The 16,722-nt window shown below is 44.3% G+C and overlaps 1 protein-coding gene and 1 long non-coding RNA gene across 9 annotated transcripts in view; one reads left to right on the top strand and one right to left on the bottom strand.

The window, feature by feature from the left end:
• Positions 1 to 1,187: 1,187 nt before the first annotated feature.
• arhgef18b (rho/rac guanine nucleotide exchange factor (GEF) 18b) overlaps positions 1,188 to 16,722 on the top strand; it is a 34,710-nt gene continuing 19,175 nt past the window's right edge. For 2 of the 7 annotated variants that reach the window (XR_014120034.1, XR_014120033.1), the window contains exons 1-11: positions 1,188 to 1,448; positions 3,402 to 3,523; positions 3,770 to 4,233; positions 4,581 to 4,731; positions 4,885 to 5,011; positions 5,848 to 5,899; positions 6,466 to 6,510; positions 6,935 to 7,009; positions 7,231 to 7,339; positions 7,799 to 8,033; positions 15,875 to 15,942. Coding sequence is in view for 5 of the 7 variants with exons in the window: in XM_081708162.1 (XP_081564288.1) it covers positions 1,373 to 1,448; positions 3,402 to 3,523; positions 3,770 to 4,233; positions 4,581 to 4,731; positions 4,885 to 5,011; positions 5,848 to 5,899; positions 6,466 to 6,510; positions 6,935 to 7,009; positions 7,231 to 7,339; positions 7,799 to 8,033; positions 15,875 to 15,942 (1,524 nt within the window). In the remaining 2 variants the exon portion in view is untranslated. The remainder of the gene's footprint in view (positions 1,449 to 3,401; positions 3,524 to 3,769; positions 4,234 to 4,580; positions 4,732 to 4,884; positions 5,012 to 5,847; positions 5,900 to 6,465; positions 6,511 to 6,934; positions 7,010 to 7,230; positions 7,340 to 7,798; positions 8,034 to 15,874; positions 15,943 to 16,722) is intronic. The other 5 variants (XM_081708162.1, XM_081708160.1, XM_081708159.1 and 2 more) reach the window with 5 other exon arrangements.
• Positions 4,967 to 7,888, bottom strand: LOC118240829 (uncharacterized). Of its 2 annotated transcripts, XR_004775660.2 has the most exons (4): positions 7,778 to 7,888; positions 6,986 to 7,063; positions 5,800 to 5,877; positions 4,967 to 5,093 (listed from the first exon to the last, which is right to left on the bottom strand). It is a non-coding gene; the product is annotated as an uncharacterized LOC118240829 (long non-coding RNA). The 2 variants fall into 2 exon arrangements; XR_004775661.2 differs by lacking the exon at positions 7,778 to 7,888 and having other exon boundaries at positions 6,986 to 7,262.

Raw genomic sequence — 16,722 nt, 5'->3', positions numbered from 1 at the left:
ACCTGTGGGGAGCGCGAGCATCGTTCAGTCGCTACAGCATGAACAAACGTGATGGGTGTTTTGTTTTTTTCACCAAAGGATGAAAGTGCTGATTTTGGTTACTCTGCTTGGAGAGTGGAGCGGGGAGGGTGGGGTAAGACGGAAGCTGGTGGAGGATCCTGAGTGCAGCTAACGTGCTTTGCTGACTATTCCTCACTCCGCAGATGGCAGTAACAGCGTTGTCTACGCAGGCCTGCACAGCGTCTAGGGCTCATTCCATCTAAAGTAGATCTTTTAGAAAACTATTCATTTTTTTCTGGATTACTTGCCTCGAATCTACTCAAAGAAAGAAAAAGGTGAGTAATTACTTTTTTGCTTTTTAGTCAGGTGCCCAAACATTTGTCCAGTTTCTGTAATCTATGACTTTTATGGACGTTGCTGTTTGTGCTGAACAAGAAGGATGTCTCGTGATGATCTGTGCTCTGTGGGTGGGCACGGTTTGTTCGCTCGTTACGCATTAGACCCGTCTCTGATATAAAAGAAAGAAAGCTTTGCTTGCCCCATTGGTGCTTCGCTTTCTGTTGACAAAGATTAGGGAAATGCGCAGGCCCAATTTGTTGCTTGGCAAGTCAAGCGTGGTCTTACCAACGGCTCTCTGACGCACAGCTGTGGACCGGGGCCCCGAAAAACCGGGCCCCGCTGCGCCTTGGCGACAGCAGGTGCAGAGGAGCTGCTGCACTCTGCTCTGCAGGTCTGCTGTCACTTGTGTTGCTTACATTTGCTGTTTGTCTAGCAGAAGCCTCGCTTTTGGTTTCTAGTGCTGTAATTGCAGATCAGTATCTTTCAGCTTCACTTCCATGAGCTCATGAAGGATGTTTTCAGTTCACAACCAGTTTCGACTCTGTCACCGCGTCACACTGTTCGATTGAGCGGAGCCAAATTGGTCTTCTCTGAAAATTCTTTATCTCCAGCCTCATTCTGTCCCACGCTCTTTTTCCGCTGTTCTCTGTGCTTTATTATGCATCGTTTTTCTAAATCCCGAATAGCTGCTGCCCCCCTGGCTTGTTCCTTCGCTCCCCCGTGTCTCTCTCTCTCTCTCTCTCTCTCTCTCTCTCTCTCTCTCTCTCTCTCTCTCTCTCTCTCTCTCTCTCTCTCTCTCTCTCTCTCTCTCTCTCTCTCTCTCTCTCTCTCTCTCTCTCTCTCTCCCTCCCTCCCTCCCTCCCTCCCTCCCTCCCTCCCCAAAGAGATCAGAAGTGGCAGCCCTCTTGAGTTTGTCTCCCCTGAGTTTGGACCGTGTGTTCACTCTCTGCTGATTCCCTGCGCTGAGGTGCCTGCAGAGCTCGGCTTTCCCCCGTCTCCTGCTCGCATGCCCTTTTTGTAGGTTCTCCTTTCCATGGCTGACTCTCCACTCAACAACTCCTGGCCCTCTTTCTCCAAGTTCTGGATGAAACGATGGTCCTTCAAAAGAGGTAGAACCAACCAGTTCTCTCCACAGCTTTGAGTGTGATAGTCCGGGCTGTCTTTGATTTTTGGTCTGTCTTGGTTTTCCTCAGGTTATATTTTCATTTAAATTGACTATTTATTTTTGTGTATTGTGTTTTACCAGCTAGTTAAAGCTAAGTTACATCCTAAGAAATAACTGTCAGTAAGAGTCTCTTGATCTTATTTAATCTCTTGGTGCTTCTTGCTTAATGACTCCAACAGCAATGAGAAGTTTTTCAGGAGTGTTAGACACTGGATTTTAAGAATTAGTTCATATGTGCACATTTATATTCTCTAGATACTGTACTGTGTATAATGGACACTAGAATTGAGCTGTAGTGTTTCTCACAGGGGTCACATGTTTAGCTTCTCTTCTAAATGACAAAGCTTAATCGACTGTGCGTGTGCGTGTGCGTGCACATCAGGCTTACTTGCATTCTATTTGGATTCAGCACATCAACAAATATATTTACAGTACATACCAACGTGGGTTGACGTCTATGGTCATACATCACCCATGACCAAATGGCACACTTCTGGACACGCATCCGGCACAGGGTGCTTCAATGGGGTTTTCTAAATGTAGATCACATTATCAGGCACATGGTTGGTTTGGACAAAATGGGTTTTTTTCTTTTTTGGTTAAAACATCTTCCACTGTCACGCAGCGATGAGGTTCGTGGCTTTTCACGAGTTACTGACCCGTTAACGAGCTGTGTACTCTGGATAGGAACTAAACGTTAACCCTCCTTTGAGAGGATGCGACAGTGCGTGTGTAGCATTGCGTATATGAAACAAGTGGATGTGGCAACCAAAAAACTGTAGGGTTTTTTTCGTGGTTGCCAGCTGTTTACCAGCCCTTACACTCATTTGAGAGTGTGCACTCGGTAATCCTACACGCTACAGGTTATGAGATTTCTCGCAGTATTAAAAACACGCGGCTCAGCTCCTAAAAGTCCTCTGGATTAACGCGTGATGCGCAAGCAGAATTCGGCCACCTGATTTCAGATTGTTGTGTCCGGTCAGCTCATTCGTGTTTTCAGTGACCGAGAGGCGCCCATCACAGCCGATCCTAAAGGAATAAACGTCTCAGCGAGCGCCTTTTTGGCGACAACGTATGGTGGCAGGAGCTATCCTTAAAAGGATATTCGCGCATCGCGGCGGCAACGTGGTTTACATACTGCAAGCTAGATGTGGGCACAAACAAAACCTCTCCCGTGGGACACTGTCATCGTCTGGAGACCAAAGTGATTAACTTTGGAAAACTGCGGTCTAACGTCCGCGGACTGTTTAAGGCGAGCTCTGGCTCGCTTTCTCCGGGTTATGGACGTCGTGCTCACGGAAACAGTGACCCCCCACCCTGTGCGCAACCCCACGGGCGGACCCCCCACCCTGCGCGCGTTCACAGCTGCGCTGGGCTGCAGCCCCGCTAAAGCAGCGCGCTTTCATTTCCTATAATAAACACCAGATAACGAGGACACTTGTTAAGTAAACTGGTGCGGCCTCGTTATAATATACTGAGTAATTAATGTTTACGTTCCGCCTGCCTTGCTACAAGTGCTTCTACTTTCAATTAATTGTCGCTCAATTTTGATAGATTGTTTTGATACTAGGTATAATCAGAGATACAGTGTGACTAGATTTTGTGGGTTTATAAGACAATAGTTGGACGTATTCCTAACCGTAATCGAATGATCGCTATTTAGTTTCTTAAATTGTATATTCTGTGCAACATATTCTGTGGAGCAGGCGGTTGCAGGAACTGTCCAAGGGTGCCCAGCAGGCCATAACTAGCAGGAAGTTCTCCTGTTCATCAGAGGGAGGTCATCAGTGTCAAAGCGAAATCGACATGCCCTTTTCTGTCTGCTGCCGCCTGTAACGTGTGGGTTCCATGTGAAACTGGTTTGATCTGTGATGCTGACGCGCGTCTTCTTTTGCAGGCTCGGAGTCCAAACCATGCGCCCTGTCAGAGCGAACGATCTCCGGGACCAGCTCTTCTTCGTCTCTGTCTCCAGCCTCTATCGCGGAGGACATCTTCTTTAGCGGCGCGCCCGATAACAAGGCGAGAACAGCAGCCGCACTGCTGACTTTGTCTGCACTGACTAAACTGTAATGGTTATTTGGATATTCTCGGGCTTACACTATTATTATTTCGAGATTCTTTTGTTTATTATTAACCATCTTGTGCTCAGTTGTTTTGCTCTTGAATAGATTTTTTTTTTTATTGTATCCCCTTGTGAGTTTGCTGATACAAACTGTAATATAGAAAATGTGTAGCACTAGCTTTTTTTTAATCTTGCTTTTTCAGAATTCCTGCTTGGTTGAAAGTGACTTTGAGTGCTCTGGTGCAGACAGCAACGTGGACGACCTCTTGGACCTAAACTCTTCTTTGAGAGGCTCAGAGTATTTCAGAGACCTGCACACAGGACCTGGAGTGGACCTGAGCCAATCACAGAACCAGCGGTCGATCCTAGTCACCCCTGTGGGTGAAGTCCATCATAGTCCTTCTCCAATTATCCACCCTGTGCCAAACTGTGATTTGTGCCACCCACAGCATAGCACGATGGTCTCGCAGTCACATGGCGACATTGATCTGCTGTCAGAGCAGGGTGAGGCAGTCTCTGTTGACGCAGTGGTGGGTGTGGATGGCCCTGGGGCGAAACCGGAGGTTGATCCCAATATGGAGAGTTTCCCCATACTGGTCAGGTCCATGTCCACTTCACGCAGACACAGCTGGGACGTGCCACTGTCTCCCGTCGGCCTGGGGAGGAGGTGAGACCCAGGGCTCGTGCACAGCAGCACACCTCTAGCAGTCCGTGCTGCAGAAACGCTTAAGTCTTCAGGCTGTCGTCTGTAGCCTGGAGAGAGTGTTTGGTTGTTTGCGTGAAGTAACAGAGAGCTGTTGTGAAAATGAGGAACTACCAAACATATATGGAGTGCACTACTAAAGTGACACACCCATGCGGTTGCAAGTGTATCACAGATTGTTAAAGCAGCAGTCTTTAATCTTACACGTCTGTTTCTTTATAGTCATGAGAGTCAGAAACTTCGGATGTGTTAGTAGTGTTATACCAGCACCTTACTTTTACTGGTCTATGTGTGTGTGTGTGTGTGTGTAGGTTTAGTCTGGACACAGCGAGCATTGACAGTGATGTGGACAGAGAAGATCAGAGTGGAGTGCAGTGCTCTCAGCTCATCTCTCTATCTCCCTCCCAGAGCTCTGTGGAGGAGTTAGCTATGTCTGGAGCAACATGCAGCACCAAAACCTCAGTAATGCCGCCTTGGGCTCTTTATAGTGCTGCTGAACCTCATCTGAACGAATCATTTTCAGTAGCATGAACGCTGATCATCTTAATCTATTCAAAAACATTTCTCACTTATGGTTGTAAGATTTTTACATTTAGAATCTGTTTTTATTTCCAGCAGACATGTGCATTTGGGAGGACTGTATATTCCAGGTCGGAGATCCTGGCCACGGATGAGAAGTCTCGCGCAGAAAGAGTCTCTCGCATTCTGGAAACTTCCCAGCAGGCTGCTAGGGCTTCAGGAGGTCAGTTCTTCTAGCAGATCAAATCCAGTACATTTCCTGCTTGGTTTGCACAGCAGCACCTTCATGTTGCATTTGGACTGTTCTGTGCATGGGAGATTCATATAGCTGTATTTTTAATTGAAGTTGGTTGTACTGCACTATAATTTGCACTGGACCACACTTAGTGCACCTTATTGTATTTACCTGCATTAAATCAACAGTTTCCACAATTAAAAACAAAACCTGGATGAAAAAAATTTTTTTTTAAAGATGGGCATTAATAGAATGAAGCAAACTGTACTTATGCTGTCAGGGTGTTAAATGAATAGAATCTATGGTAATATTATGGCCTATGAATTCTTTTAGAAACCTCATCCCATCACATAAATTAAATGTGTATGTATATATATAGTAACTGAAACTTATGATTCTATATGCTTTGTGTAAGACTTTTCTTTTAGGTAAAAAAATTGATTCTTCAGATAGATGTACTTATGCTTTAAAGATTCAGCCAAGCTCACATTGTCTGAAAATGTTTTAAATAGTACTCAAAAAATCTGATTCATTCATCTTGCCAACCCTATGAACCATTTTGTGGACCAAGTGAACCATTTTGCAGCATGCCCACTTGCATCAAAACTTGCATCAAAACTTGCATCAAAAAATTCCTGGATTATAAAATTGTTACGTCTGTCCTGTTCATAATCATTCCATGGCATTATATCACTTTTTGAGGCACAAATATAATATTAACTTCTCTAGAAGTGTACATAGGTCAAATTGGGATTAAGGCGGGTTTACACTTATACCGCTGCATGCTGTGATGTCCTCAACACTTTGTTTTGTCTCTGTCTCAGAGGAAAACGATGAAACAGAAGGACTGGGATCTGCAGAAGGACAATGTCACATGTAAGTTCAACAAACCCATATTCCATCCTGTCATACCGAATAAATACCTAAGTCGCTCTGGATACGAGCATCTGCCAAATGCTTTAAATTTAAATGTAAATATTCCACTATGCAAACTATCATACACCTTTTAAATGACTGAGGACCTGTTAGGGCAGAACTCCCACCCAACTAGACCCCAGACTGTGATACTCTGGCATAAACCGGGTTTGAGCCTGTGGTGACTTGGTCTTTACACCAAGGAGCCTTAGGTCATGCAGCAGCCCCAGTGGTGGTGGGCGTGTTTTCTGAGGGAAAGTTTTTGAAAAAGGCCCTTTCACAGTTTCACACAACAGAGAGCCATAAGAGTTTTGAGGCTGAAACGTCTGGGCAGAGGCAGCAGTTGATGACCCCGTGGGTGTGTGTGCGGGTGTGTGTGCATGTGTGAGAGGGAGAGGTACGAAAAACAGTTAAAACATAGATTTGTAAGACAGCACCTAGTGCCGTGCCCCCCCCCCCCCCCCCCCCCCCCCCCCACCAACACACACACACACACACACTCAGTCTCAGTGTCTTGTTTGTCTTAGGCTGATGGTACAGAAAGTTCTGCAAGAGCTTAAGATGTATCATGGGTAAGTAAACAGAGTGGCAGGCGCCTGCTATATCTGGAGCTCCACCCCTCCCCCTCCTAAAAGAGCTGCTCATCTCCCAACATACAGCAATGGCCAAAGTCCACCTGAGTCTGGTTAGCATCTGCGTTGCCTTAAAACAAAAGCTCAGCTGAACATGTGTTGCTTCACTTTGCTACTGTTCAAAGCACTGACGTTGAAATAAAGATGATGTGCTTTACCGGCACCAAAATAAAAGTCCTCTGAGTGTGAATGCCACCTGAGTGTGCTTCTAACACGACTGCTGTGGGGAAAACCCTAATGTCACTCACGCTCCTACTCATTTTCTGCCTGTGGGTAGCATGTATGTACAGAATGGCTGTGTTTGGTAGTGGGTGATTCGTAATGAATGGGTGTCCTATGTGATATTTGCGTGTACTGTCCCTAGAGCCAAGGGCAGAACGTCGAGTGCAGACAGAAAAGAGTCTGGGAGCGTCACCTGGTATGAATTCCTCTCCAACGAGTAAGTCCCACCACGTTTGCTTGCATGTCTTATATGTCCCGATTTGATATGAATCTTGGATGAGAAAAAAAAAGTGAGGTTTAAATCATGGCAACTCTTAAGTTAATATTCACAGCAGACCCCGCATTATTGCACTTTAGCTACACTGCTTCACCTCGCACCACAAAGCACGGGGCAGAAGCGAAACCTGCAGCTTTCACTGTGTTCTTGGCAAACACTAGGAATGAGGAAGAGGAGGAGCACACAGAGCGGCCAGAGAAGGGCACCATGGTCAAGCGCACTCTGAGCTCTCTGAGGAACCGAATGACTGGCTCCTTCAACAAAGACAAGGTGACTGCACACGTCAGAGGCCTTACTGTAGTACACACTTCCTCCACACCACTTTGTGCACCCATTTCCAAGAAATGCCGCTGCAACTGTAGTGTTGCTTGTTCGCTGCTGTAACTTCCTTCCTTTTGTTCCCTTCACACAGAGGGGTTTGTTTAAGAATGAAACCAAATGTCTTGTTCATCATGCCTCGTGATGTTTTGGTCATTTTATTTACTTAGTTGCACTAATGATATTTGAAGCTATTTAGAACCTGGTCATGGTTCAGACATATTATTTCAGTACCATATTTAAGGTAGCTTTGTGCAAGTGTAGATGCACGATAACTGCAATTTGCAACTGAAACTTCAAGCTGTTTCAGTGCAAATTTTCTCTCATCTTCCATCAGGCAGTCACATACAAAGACTTGCATAGCCTTAAATAAAGAAAGCATTTACTTACTCATTTGTCTCTCTATTCCAGGGTAAGAACCGGGAGAAAGATCAGCAGAAAGAGAGGGACAAAGAAAGAGAGAGGGAGAGAGAGAGGGAGAGAGAGAGAGAGAGGGTGCTGAAGGAACAAGAGAAAGCTCACCGCCGGAGTCTGATTAGCCGCAGTAGCAACGGCCACCTGCTCGTCCCGGGTTCCTTCTCCAGCCTTGCCACATGCTCACTGTGCAGCAAGACCCTGCACAAAAAGCATGGCCTGCAGTGCCTCAGTGAGTACACGTGCACACATACACACACACGCGCGCGTGTGCATGCATGCATGCATGTGTGCAAGGCAGCTGCACACGCCACGCACACGCCACGCACACGCCACGCCACGCACACACGCGCGCATGCATGCATGCATGCATGCGTGCAAGGCAGCTGCACACGCCACGCACACGCCACGCCACGCACACACGCGCGCATGCATGCATGCGTGCGAGGCAGCTGCACACGCCACGCACACACACACCTCTTGCTTGGCCCCTGCCAACGTTCGGCACAGCCTCCATGTGTTAGGCTGACTTTGTTAATCACAGCAGTTGTGACCAAAACAAGGCATCTTGTTCTCTGCCTATTGCTTTCACCTTCTCGTCACATCTTGGAAGACTGCAAGTGTTCACATAGAGAATGAGCAAGGTGCAAGAGTCCCTTGAGTGTTAAAATCCTTCTTGCTCGATCCCTCTTGCTTGTTATCCCAGATTAAGTGATCTATCCATTTATAATGAGTCACTGGGCTCTTTGGCAATAGTAATAATAATAATATCTCTTTTCAAGAGGCAATGTGAACATAATTGTTAATGCAATATATTTTTATGATGGTTTAGAGGCCAGAGCATTCTGATCCATTTCCCCCCCCCCCCCAGAAAGTCTTGTAGTGTGTCCACACTGAAACCTGCTCCCAATCTATATTCTTTTTCAGTCCTACAGCATTCAAAGCTCAACAGATTTTGTTATTGATATAAATCCGCCTTCCCACGTTCGCATGGTTTTACTTTGCTTTCTGTTCCGTGTTCTACAACTTATATGTAATTCAGTGAATTTTGAAGAAAATAATCTAAATGGTGTAGACTGATATCAGCCATTTACAATAAAATGTAAAATGAGTTAGTTTATGGCAACTCATATTAATGCTGAGCTGTTTATTACAGAAACATAAATGTGCCATAGTGATGGTGTATAGGCAGGTTATAAATGTCAAAGGCTACAAGATACTCGTTTAGAATCTCCAACTCTTCCCAAGTATAACATTTGCAGTACTCTATCCTTCCTGTACTCGTTTGTTTAAAGACAGGGTGTCTGCTGTTCTTGCATGACTTATGACCCAGTTTAATATTGTACACATTTTTCAAATTCAAATTTTTCTTGAAGCCTTGTCCTTCTGTGCAAAAGTCTACATATGTGTACACACAAATCAGATTAAACTTGGTGGACGGTCACTGAGCCAGATTGTCTATACCCCTGCACTGAACAGTTTAACGTGTTTCCTATTCAGTTCATACCTAATTCAATTCACCAAACATTTAGTGAGTTAAAAAAGACGTATTGGAGCTGGGGACACTCTACAATGATCAGCGCAGAACAAGGTCTATGCAGTGCAGGTCTGGGCTCAAGCAGCAATGTGCCATCGTCACTGGAGCCGTTCAGACTGAGGGATGAACGGTTGTTGGTGTCATTGGTTCAGCATACAACTGCATGGCCTAAGAAAGGCTTTCTATGTTTATGCAGTGTCTTGAAAGGTGAGGAAATCCATGAACACTGAGGAACAATCACCCGTTCAGTGCCATCACGAAGCGTCTGTGGAATATTATGCATGAGTGTTCGAGTGGGATTGCTTACTAAACAAATCGTGTTGATATATTTCATCAGGTTCCAAACAGCCCAGTCTGACCATAATCAGTCACACAGATTCAATAAGCAGACTTGCAAAAGGAGACACGAAACAGAAAAGCTGCAGTGAACTAACTGCAAGGTTGTGGACTTAAATTGTCATTTAGGACAGCCCGGTTCATTTAAGGAAGTCAGAATAAGCAGTGAAACCGATTGCATAGTACAGATGACTGGATGGTTAGACAAATGTATGTAATGATAGAGAGATGACGGAGAGAAACAATTGAGGGAGTTGGACAGAGGACTGCAGCTGCTGGATGTGCTGCTGTAGCTCACCTGTACAGACAGGTTGTGGGGGAGACCTCTCTCTGATGTGAGTTTAGAGACACTGGTTTGTCTTTTACACTGCGTTTAACCCAGCATGTCGGCCAGAACACCACTTAAGGCCGGGATGAGTTCAAGAGTTTAATAGCAACAGCAGGGATTCCAGTAATAACAGTCATAACAGTCAGGGTCATTGGTCGTGGCTGTGGTATATCGTCATTAACGCGCAGCCTTGGAATGAACACAACAGACATTCCCCATGCGGTCGACTGTCCAGCGTTAACTATCTCCTGGATGTTGACGTCTCTATGTACGTTTCCAACCAATTACAAATCGCTTAACTGGGGAGTCATAATAGATCGACTATACCAGATACAAATAACATCCACTCCTAAATATAAACATGAATAATGAACCTAATCTTGCATCTCTACAGGGCGTTTTGTACACAGACGGTATAAGGTATGAATACCACCCAGATGAATGTTATGCTCAGAGCAAATAATAAGTTGCTCTGGATAAAAGCATCTGCCAACTGCTGTAAATGTGGACGTCGCTAATTTATAATCCTATTAGTAGGGTCTTATCTGCAATAGTCATCTAAGACATATGCTAGGAAAAAACAAATTGAGAAATAAGTCATACCAAAAAGTTTTCTTCACTTTATGAAGCCATTTTACTGACACCTGGTGGTCTGGATGTTTAACTGCATTAAATCTGTTTTAAACATGGCCACCTCCATGTGGGTCCCTTGCTCTACACGGCATAAACCGGTTCATTTGAAGACTACACATCGATTTGATCGCATTTGAGCCGCACTTGATAGTAAAACTGTAGAAATAATCATCGCTTCCATAAATGTTTCTATTTCGGCAGTTAGTAATAACGTCTTACTGCTCCTTTAATCGCGCGCGACCAGAATAGTCACTGACTGTCACTTTAAATCTGGCAAAGTTTTGGAAACGCGCCCTTCCCGAGTCCCACAATGCCTCGGGAGATCCGGGACCCAATCCCAATCCCAAATCCCAACACAACAGCCGTCGTGCTGGGAATACTGGTGGCTGACTAAGTGGTTCCCAGTTGTCCAGAATGGCCTGGTTTTGTGTTTTCGACGCTGGGTTTCGCCTGAGAGGGACCTGACGCAGCAGGTGCGCGGTTACTTGGCCTGACTTCTTACTGGGAAACGAATCCCACTATCGACCCCGCTGGTCGCTCAGGCGTCTCGGCCTTTTGTCGTTATTATAGTTGTAATTATTTTTGCAGGTAAACACTTGGTTTAAGCTCATCTGCAGTACGAGTGTTCGGGAGTTGCTTTGGACGGCTAGCTAGCGTTAGCTAAGGTGACGATATGAAGTGATTTTTGCTAAATTTAAAGATTGCATTAATAGTGGGATGAATTAACTATGTAATAGCTAGCTATTTAACTTTCTTTTAGCTGTAACTAAGAGCAATACAGTTAAACCTAACGATACGCAAGAAGGAGAAAATGGGCGTCGTGTCGCTAGCGATAGCCATCTACTAGTGAGAGCAGAGGCCCTTTCTGGAACGTTTGGTGTTCTGTATACTTGTGTTATCGCTCATACCTGCTTCAGTCAAGTTAGCCAAGTTAGGTCTAGTGATTTCTGCTTCCGAAGAAATAACCTCTTATCGCTGTTTCTGTAGGTTAATGAGTGAAGGCCTTGTTTTTATGTTGTTGTTTTCCCCCGTGACTTTGTTGTGCAGGATAATTTTTCATGATGTGAATCAGAAAACGGGTAATTGACAATTGGAGAGTTTCATAGTTTCGTGGTTTCAGATGCCCTCTGCATGCCCTCTCTACACCATAACCTGTCGCTCCCTCTTGGATTAGAAATACAGACTCTCCTTCCCTCTGTGTGGGCTCACATGGCGGTTATTGCGCTTGTCAGGGCTGAGAGTCTGTTTTTGTTGGTACTGTTCCTTTAGAGGCTTAAAGCAGGTCAGATGCACTAGGCTGTCAGACTTGTCCTCTAAAACCACGGAAAGGTTTTGGGGTGTTGCTGCGTGCACTTTGTGAGGTCGTGGTCTGATTGTTGCCGGTATGTCTAGAACAGCGGTCAGTTATAGAACAGATGCAAAGTGCATGAGGATGTTACTGAGTATAGACTTATTTCTCAAGGCAGGGTTCAGATCATGTGATAAAGGGATTATTTAAAGTTCCTTGAATAGCTAATCTGGTTTCTGTTCCAATTAAAAATCTCTTGTGCACGAAATGGGGGGGGAGGAATTCTAACTTCTGCTGACTTTATTCTGAAATGAATTTTGTAACTTGTTGATTGCTTTTGTTTTTTTTTGTTGACTAGTCAGAAGTGCTCACTTAGAGACTTTAAACCCCCCCCCCCCCCACCCCTGAAGTCATCACTTTTAAAACCCTAAAGAAGTGCCACTAAGATCCTGGTTAGAGAGTGAGTGAGAATATGATGACATAAGTGCTTGTAAAAGTTTTCACTTCAGAATTGGCTTGGAATGAGAAGCATGCAAGTTTGGTAGGTATGATTACAGTGCATGTGCACTTAGTGTTCTGCGTTGCATTTAACCCTGAAGATATGTATTCCAGTCACATTTTCCCATGGGGGGGAGCTCCTCTTGACGGCATCAGGTGCTGAGTAAAGTGATAGAAAGTGTTCAGTATGTAAGGCAACAGAGACCATGTCCATTTATTTTTACACACACACACACACGCGCGCACACAGGCATCACGTTAGTTGCGTTCCTATTCTGGGTTATAGGTTCCCATTGCGTTAGCACAAAGAAAGTAAACACATGAAAGTTCTATCCATATAGTACACACTGCTCTATGAAGGGAAATATGCTGTTGATACAGCACACCATAGGTGATCCCTCATAGACTTCAGTACCTGTAATCACTGTAGATATGTGGTAGCATTCAACATACTCGATGTCTCCAAACGCACAAATAACTGTTTATAAATGACTAATAATTAATACTAATATTTGTCCAGACAGCCCTTGTATATTTATTTTTATAAACAACAGACCAAGAAAAAAATGAAGCAAGACAAAACTTGGGTGTCACGGCCCTTGCTTAGCTGGGTCTCTCCACTCCTATTAAAGCACAAAGTAACATTAAATACGAGCTTCACATCAACACACCGAATATATCACACACAACCTGTTTTGCCAAGCATAAATGGAGGTGTGTCAGTGTGCACAAATGGAGAATAGAAATAAATAACCTATGAAAAGAAAAGACATGCCAATATGGCAGCACAATGTTGTAGATTCTCTAGTTTGACTAAGGCAAATCCATGCTAACAGATACTCAATAAATCCTCATACTACGTGCAAAATTAGTATTGTACTGTAAATCTTAAATATATTTGGTGAATTCAGCTGTGGATATTTTTTTATTTTAAAAGCTCTCATTTAAAATTAAGACGCATGAATATTATAAAGTGCAAGAGTAACTGACACTCCACTGAAACACTTCACATGTTGCTAGATTAACCATATTCTGTGCACGCATGTTGAAATTATTTTTGACGAAGTTCTCACACACACACCCACACACAAAAATAAAATGAAACACACAATTAAGATTGTTCTTGATTGAAAAGTGCAGATGACCTTGGCTCGGTGCATATGCCAGAAAAGGTTGCTTGGTGTAGTAAAACCCCTGCTGACAGTTCTCCCCACACACAGCAGCCATGGTTAAGTCTGATGCTCTAGTAAAGGCTTTTTCTTTCTTTTCGTGCACTGCTCTGAGGAAGATGGCTTCTTTTTAAGTCAGCCTCACAGGTCTTCCTCACACCATGTCGAGGTGTTTGTCATTAACAAACTGAGACCAGACTCCCCTAAAATCGTTTTGACCATGTTTGTTGCAGAACAGAGCTTTATAAGTAACTGCAATGATGAAAGTGACTCCTATCAATAGAGGAGTCCTCTATCAATAGATGTGAGGTCCTCGACTGATCTTATTGTGTGAGGGTTCGTGCAACCCTCTATTGCCACTTTAAAATGGTCTTTTTCCATCCCTGATTGTGACTTTTGTTTATTGATCATAGTTTAGTGTAGTGCAAGATGGCAAGAGTGTACAATAAGCTTGTTTTTGCTTTGCCATTCTGTTCTGAGGACTACCAAGACGCTTTATAAGATGCTTATATCAGCCAAACATATTGACTATCTAATGTGATCATACACATTGAGCCAGAACAGTAAATGAGTCCTCAACCTCATCAAAGTTCCTGACTCACACTTTCTCTAGTGAAACTTGGCTCACGGTGGTTCCACAGAGCTTTCTGTTGTGTTGAGCTGCTTGTCTCTGCTTGGTTGGAGTCCCTACGCACCTTGCTGGTTAGTCAATATATGACTTTTTGTATAAGCAGAGCTTTCAGTCACTCAAGGGAAGATGTTAAGGAGTTAAACTTCAGTTTTTAGGCTAGGTTTCGTATTTTGTGACAGGTTTGTTTCTCACTGTGTCACTTATAAAGCTGCTTGTTTATTTTTCACTTTGTTTTAGGCTATAAATTTAATTGCTCTCTGCAGTACGAGGTTGCCGATAAACATCCTGCCAATCACAGCCAAGTCTGCGTGCCTTGTGGACACACTGACCTATCTTGGATGTCCTTGCTGAGCATTCCAAGTGTTCTGACGAATCACAGGCCTTCTCCAGTCCCACAGCCCTGCCTTCAACCAGGGCTCACGAGCATGTGAAGTGTTTGAGGTCAAAATATAGCAGTTAAAAACATATGCACAGGTTTGCAGTGTAATGCATTATCACTGTTTGTGCATCTTATTTGGCTTGTAATGGACAGACATTAATAGAAGATAGTCTGATGCTTTGATCATGGATGTGTACTAACCCATATTATTGTAATATTTTGTGAACATAGCGTAACAGTGAATAGGCTGAAGAATGTATATAACCTAAATCTCTCACCTGGGAGCTTGTTGCACTGGCGAGGCTGCGTGTTAAAGGTCTCACGACACTTTTTACCCTCATATGTTGACTGGGATTTTTAAGACGAGACACAGATGTTTGTTTTCCCCCCCTGAAAACCAATCACGTGGCTGTTTTGCAAAAGAAGGTGATTGTGTTTGAGAGTAGTGGTGTGCTTCCTTTGTGTTCTTTGAATAGTTTTGTTAGTAGATGGTCCAGCTGTCGGCGAAACCTGACACTGGCTGCGTCTCTCAAAAATACTTTCTTGGCAGCTGGTTCCTGATGATTACTTGGGATCGTTTCATTAGCTGACTGGGCCTAAATGGAAATCTCTGTTCTCTGCCTCTGCACGTGGATGCTGGAGCTTGCACTCGCCCACCCTGTCCGAGACACTACGTGCACTCCAAGCCTGCGAGCATAGAAATAAAAGTGCACAGCCACTCTGAGGGAAAACAACCTTCGCTGTTCCGAGGGGCTTATCGTCTTAAAGATGAACTAGTTACTGATGCATGTCTCTGCAGAGTGTTATTCAATTGAACTAAAGTGGGTGGCAGTTCTAGGTTTGAAGTTTGCTCGAAACATTTCTCATCTGCTTTTGTTCGGAGGCCTAGAGAGCAGCTTTATCAGCAGAAGCTTAACTTTGAGTGGCAGCTGTGCTGATCAGGCCTGGGCCGTGCCGCGTCTGTTCTTTTGTGCTAGGTACGTGCAGCATAAAAAGTCTGTCGTTTCATTTGGGTTTTCATGCAGTCGATAAGGTAGCATTTGCAGACGTGCTCTCTGATGAGAGACCTTAGGGCAGAGCCGAGCCCGAGCTCCTGGCCTGCAAATGGCCCGGTGCGGGTTTATATCATAATCCCATCCTTGTTCGACACCTGCAGGGATTGTGGATTGCGCTCTTCTTTTTTTTTTTTTTTCCCAAGCACATGCTGCCAAACTGGTTTTGAAACAGAAACCCATAACTTTCCCCGCATGCCTTTCCACCCTTTGTCTTCACAGACTGCGCCGTTAACGTCCACAAGAACTGTAAGAGTCTCCTGACGGATTGCAGCAACAGCAAGAACAAGGTGAGCGTGCCCGCCACGGTGACCAGCGTGAAGCACCTGCGTAAGGCTCTCTGGGGGCCCTGACCAACCTATAGGAATACAGCAATATCTACCTAAATAAAGCAGGACTTGTGTGTTCTCTCATTTCTCCAAGTATGTGGTTCTAAAAATGAGAAAGTTCACCACATGCAATCGCATTCATTTCAAGCGGTACTTGTTTCAGTAGATATTAGTGATACCGTTCTTGTACAGTGGTGACGGTTTTTGAAAACGAGAGGTGTTTCTCTCAGAGCACAGCAGATCTGCAATTTCCAAACAGTGACCTCATGAAGAGTGGAGGCTGGTCTCGGAGGTGTGCAACTGTGAAGGGCCCTGGGTGCTTTAGGGTGCTCTGTTTACCCTACTCTCACACACCCAGCTCAGCTCATGATGCTTCAGAAAGATGTGTGTGTGTATTGTATGAGTAAGGTGTATTAATCAGGGTAGAACTGCATGACTGAGGTTTTGGGACCAGCTCTGGAGTCTGACACCTGCCTTTGTGGTGCACATGGTTGGATTTGAACTCATTAGCTACCGATTAGCTTCCACACATGTTGGGTTTTTCCTCTTTGTTATTTGATTTGTAAATTCATTGACTGATTAAAATGCTCTTCAGTATCCTCAGGAACCAAAGTTGAGTAAATGCTAAAGTGGAATCTCTGTTGAGTCAATTTTTTAAAAATCTAAACCTGACCTACACTGGCTGCATTTACATTTTATAGCATTTAGCTGGTACTTTTATTCAAAAAGGTCACACTTACA

Source organism: Electrophorus electricus, chromosome 26 (genome assembly GCF_041902795.1).
Source record: "Electrophorus electricus isolate QZ-2024a chromosome 26, ASM4190279v1, whole genome shotgun sequence".
NCBI lineage: Eukaryota > Metazoa > Chordata > Actinopteri > Gymnotiformes > Gymnotidae > Electrophorus > Electrophorus electricus.
Note: the sequence above shows the minus strand (reverse complement) of the source record. Positions and strands in the feature narration are given on the sequence as shown.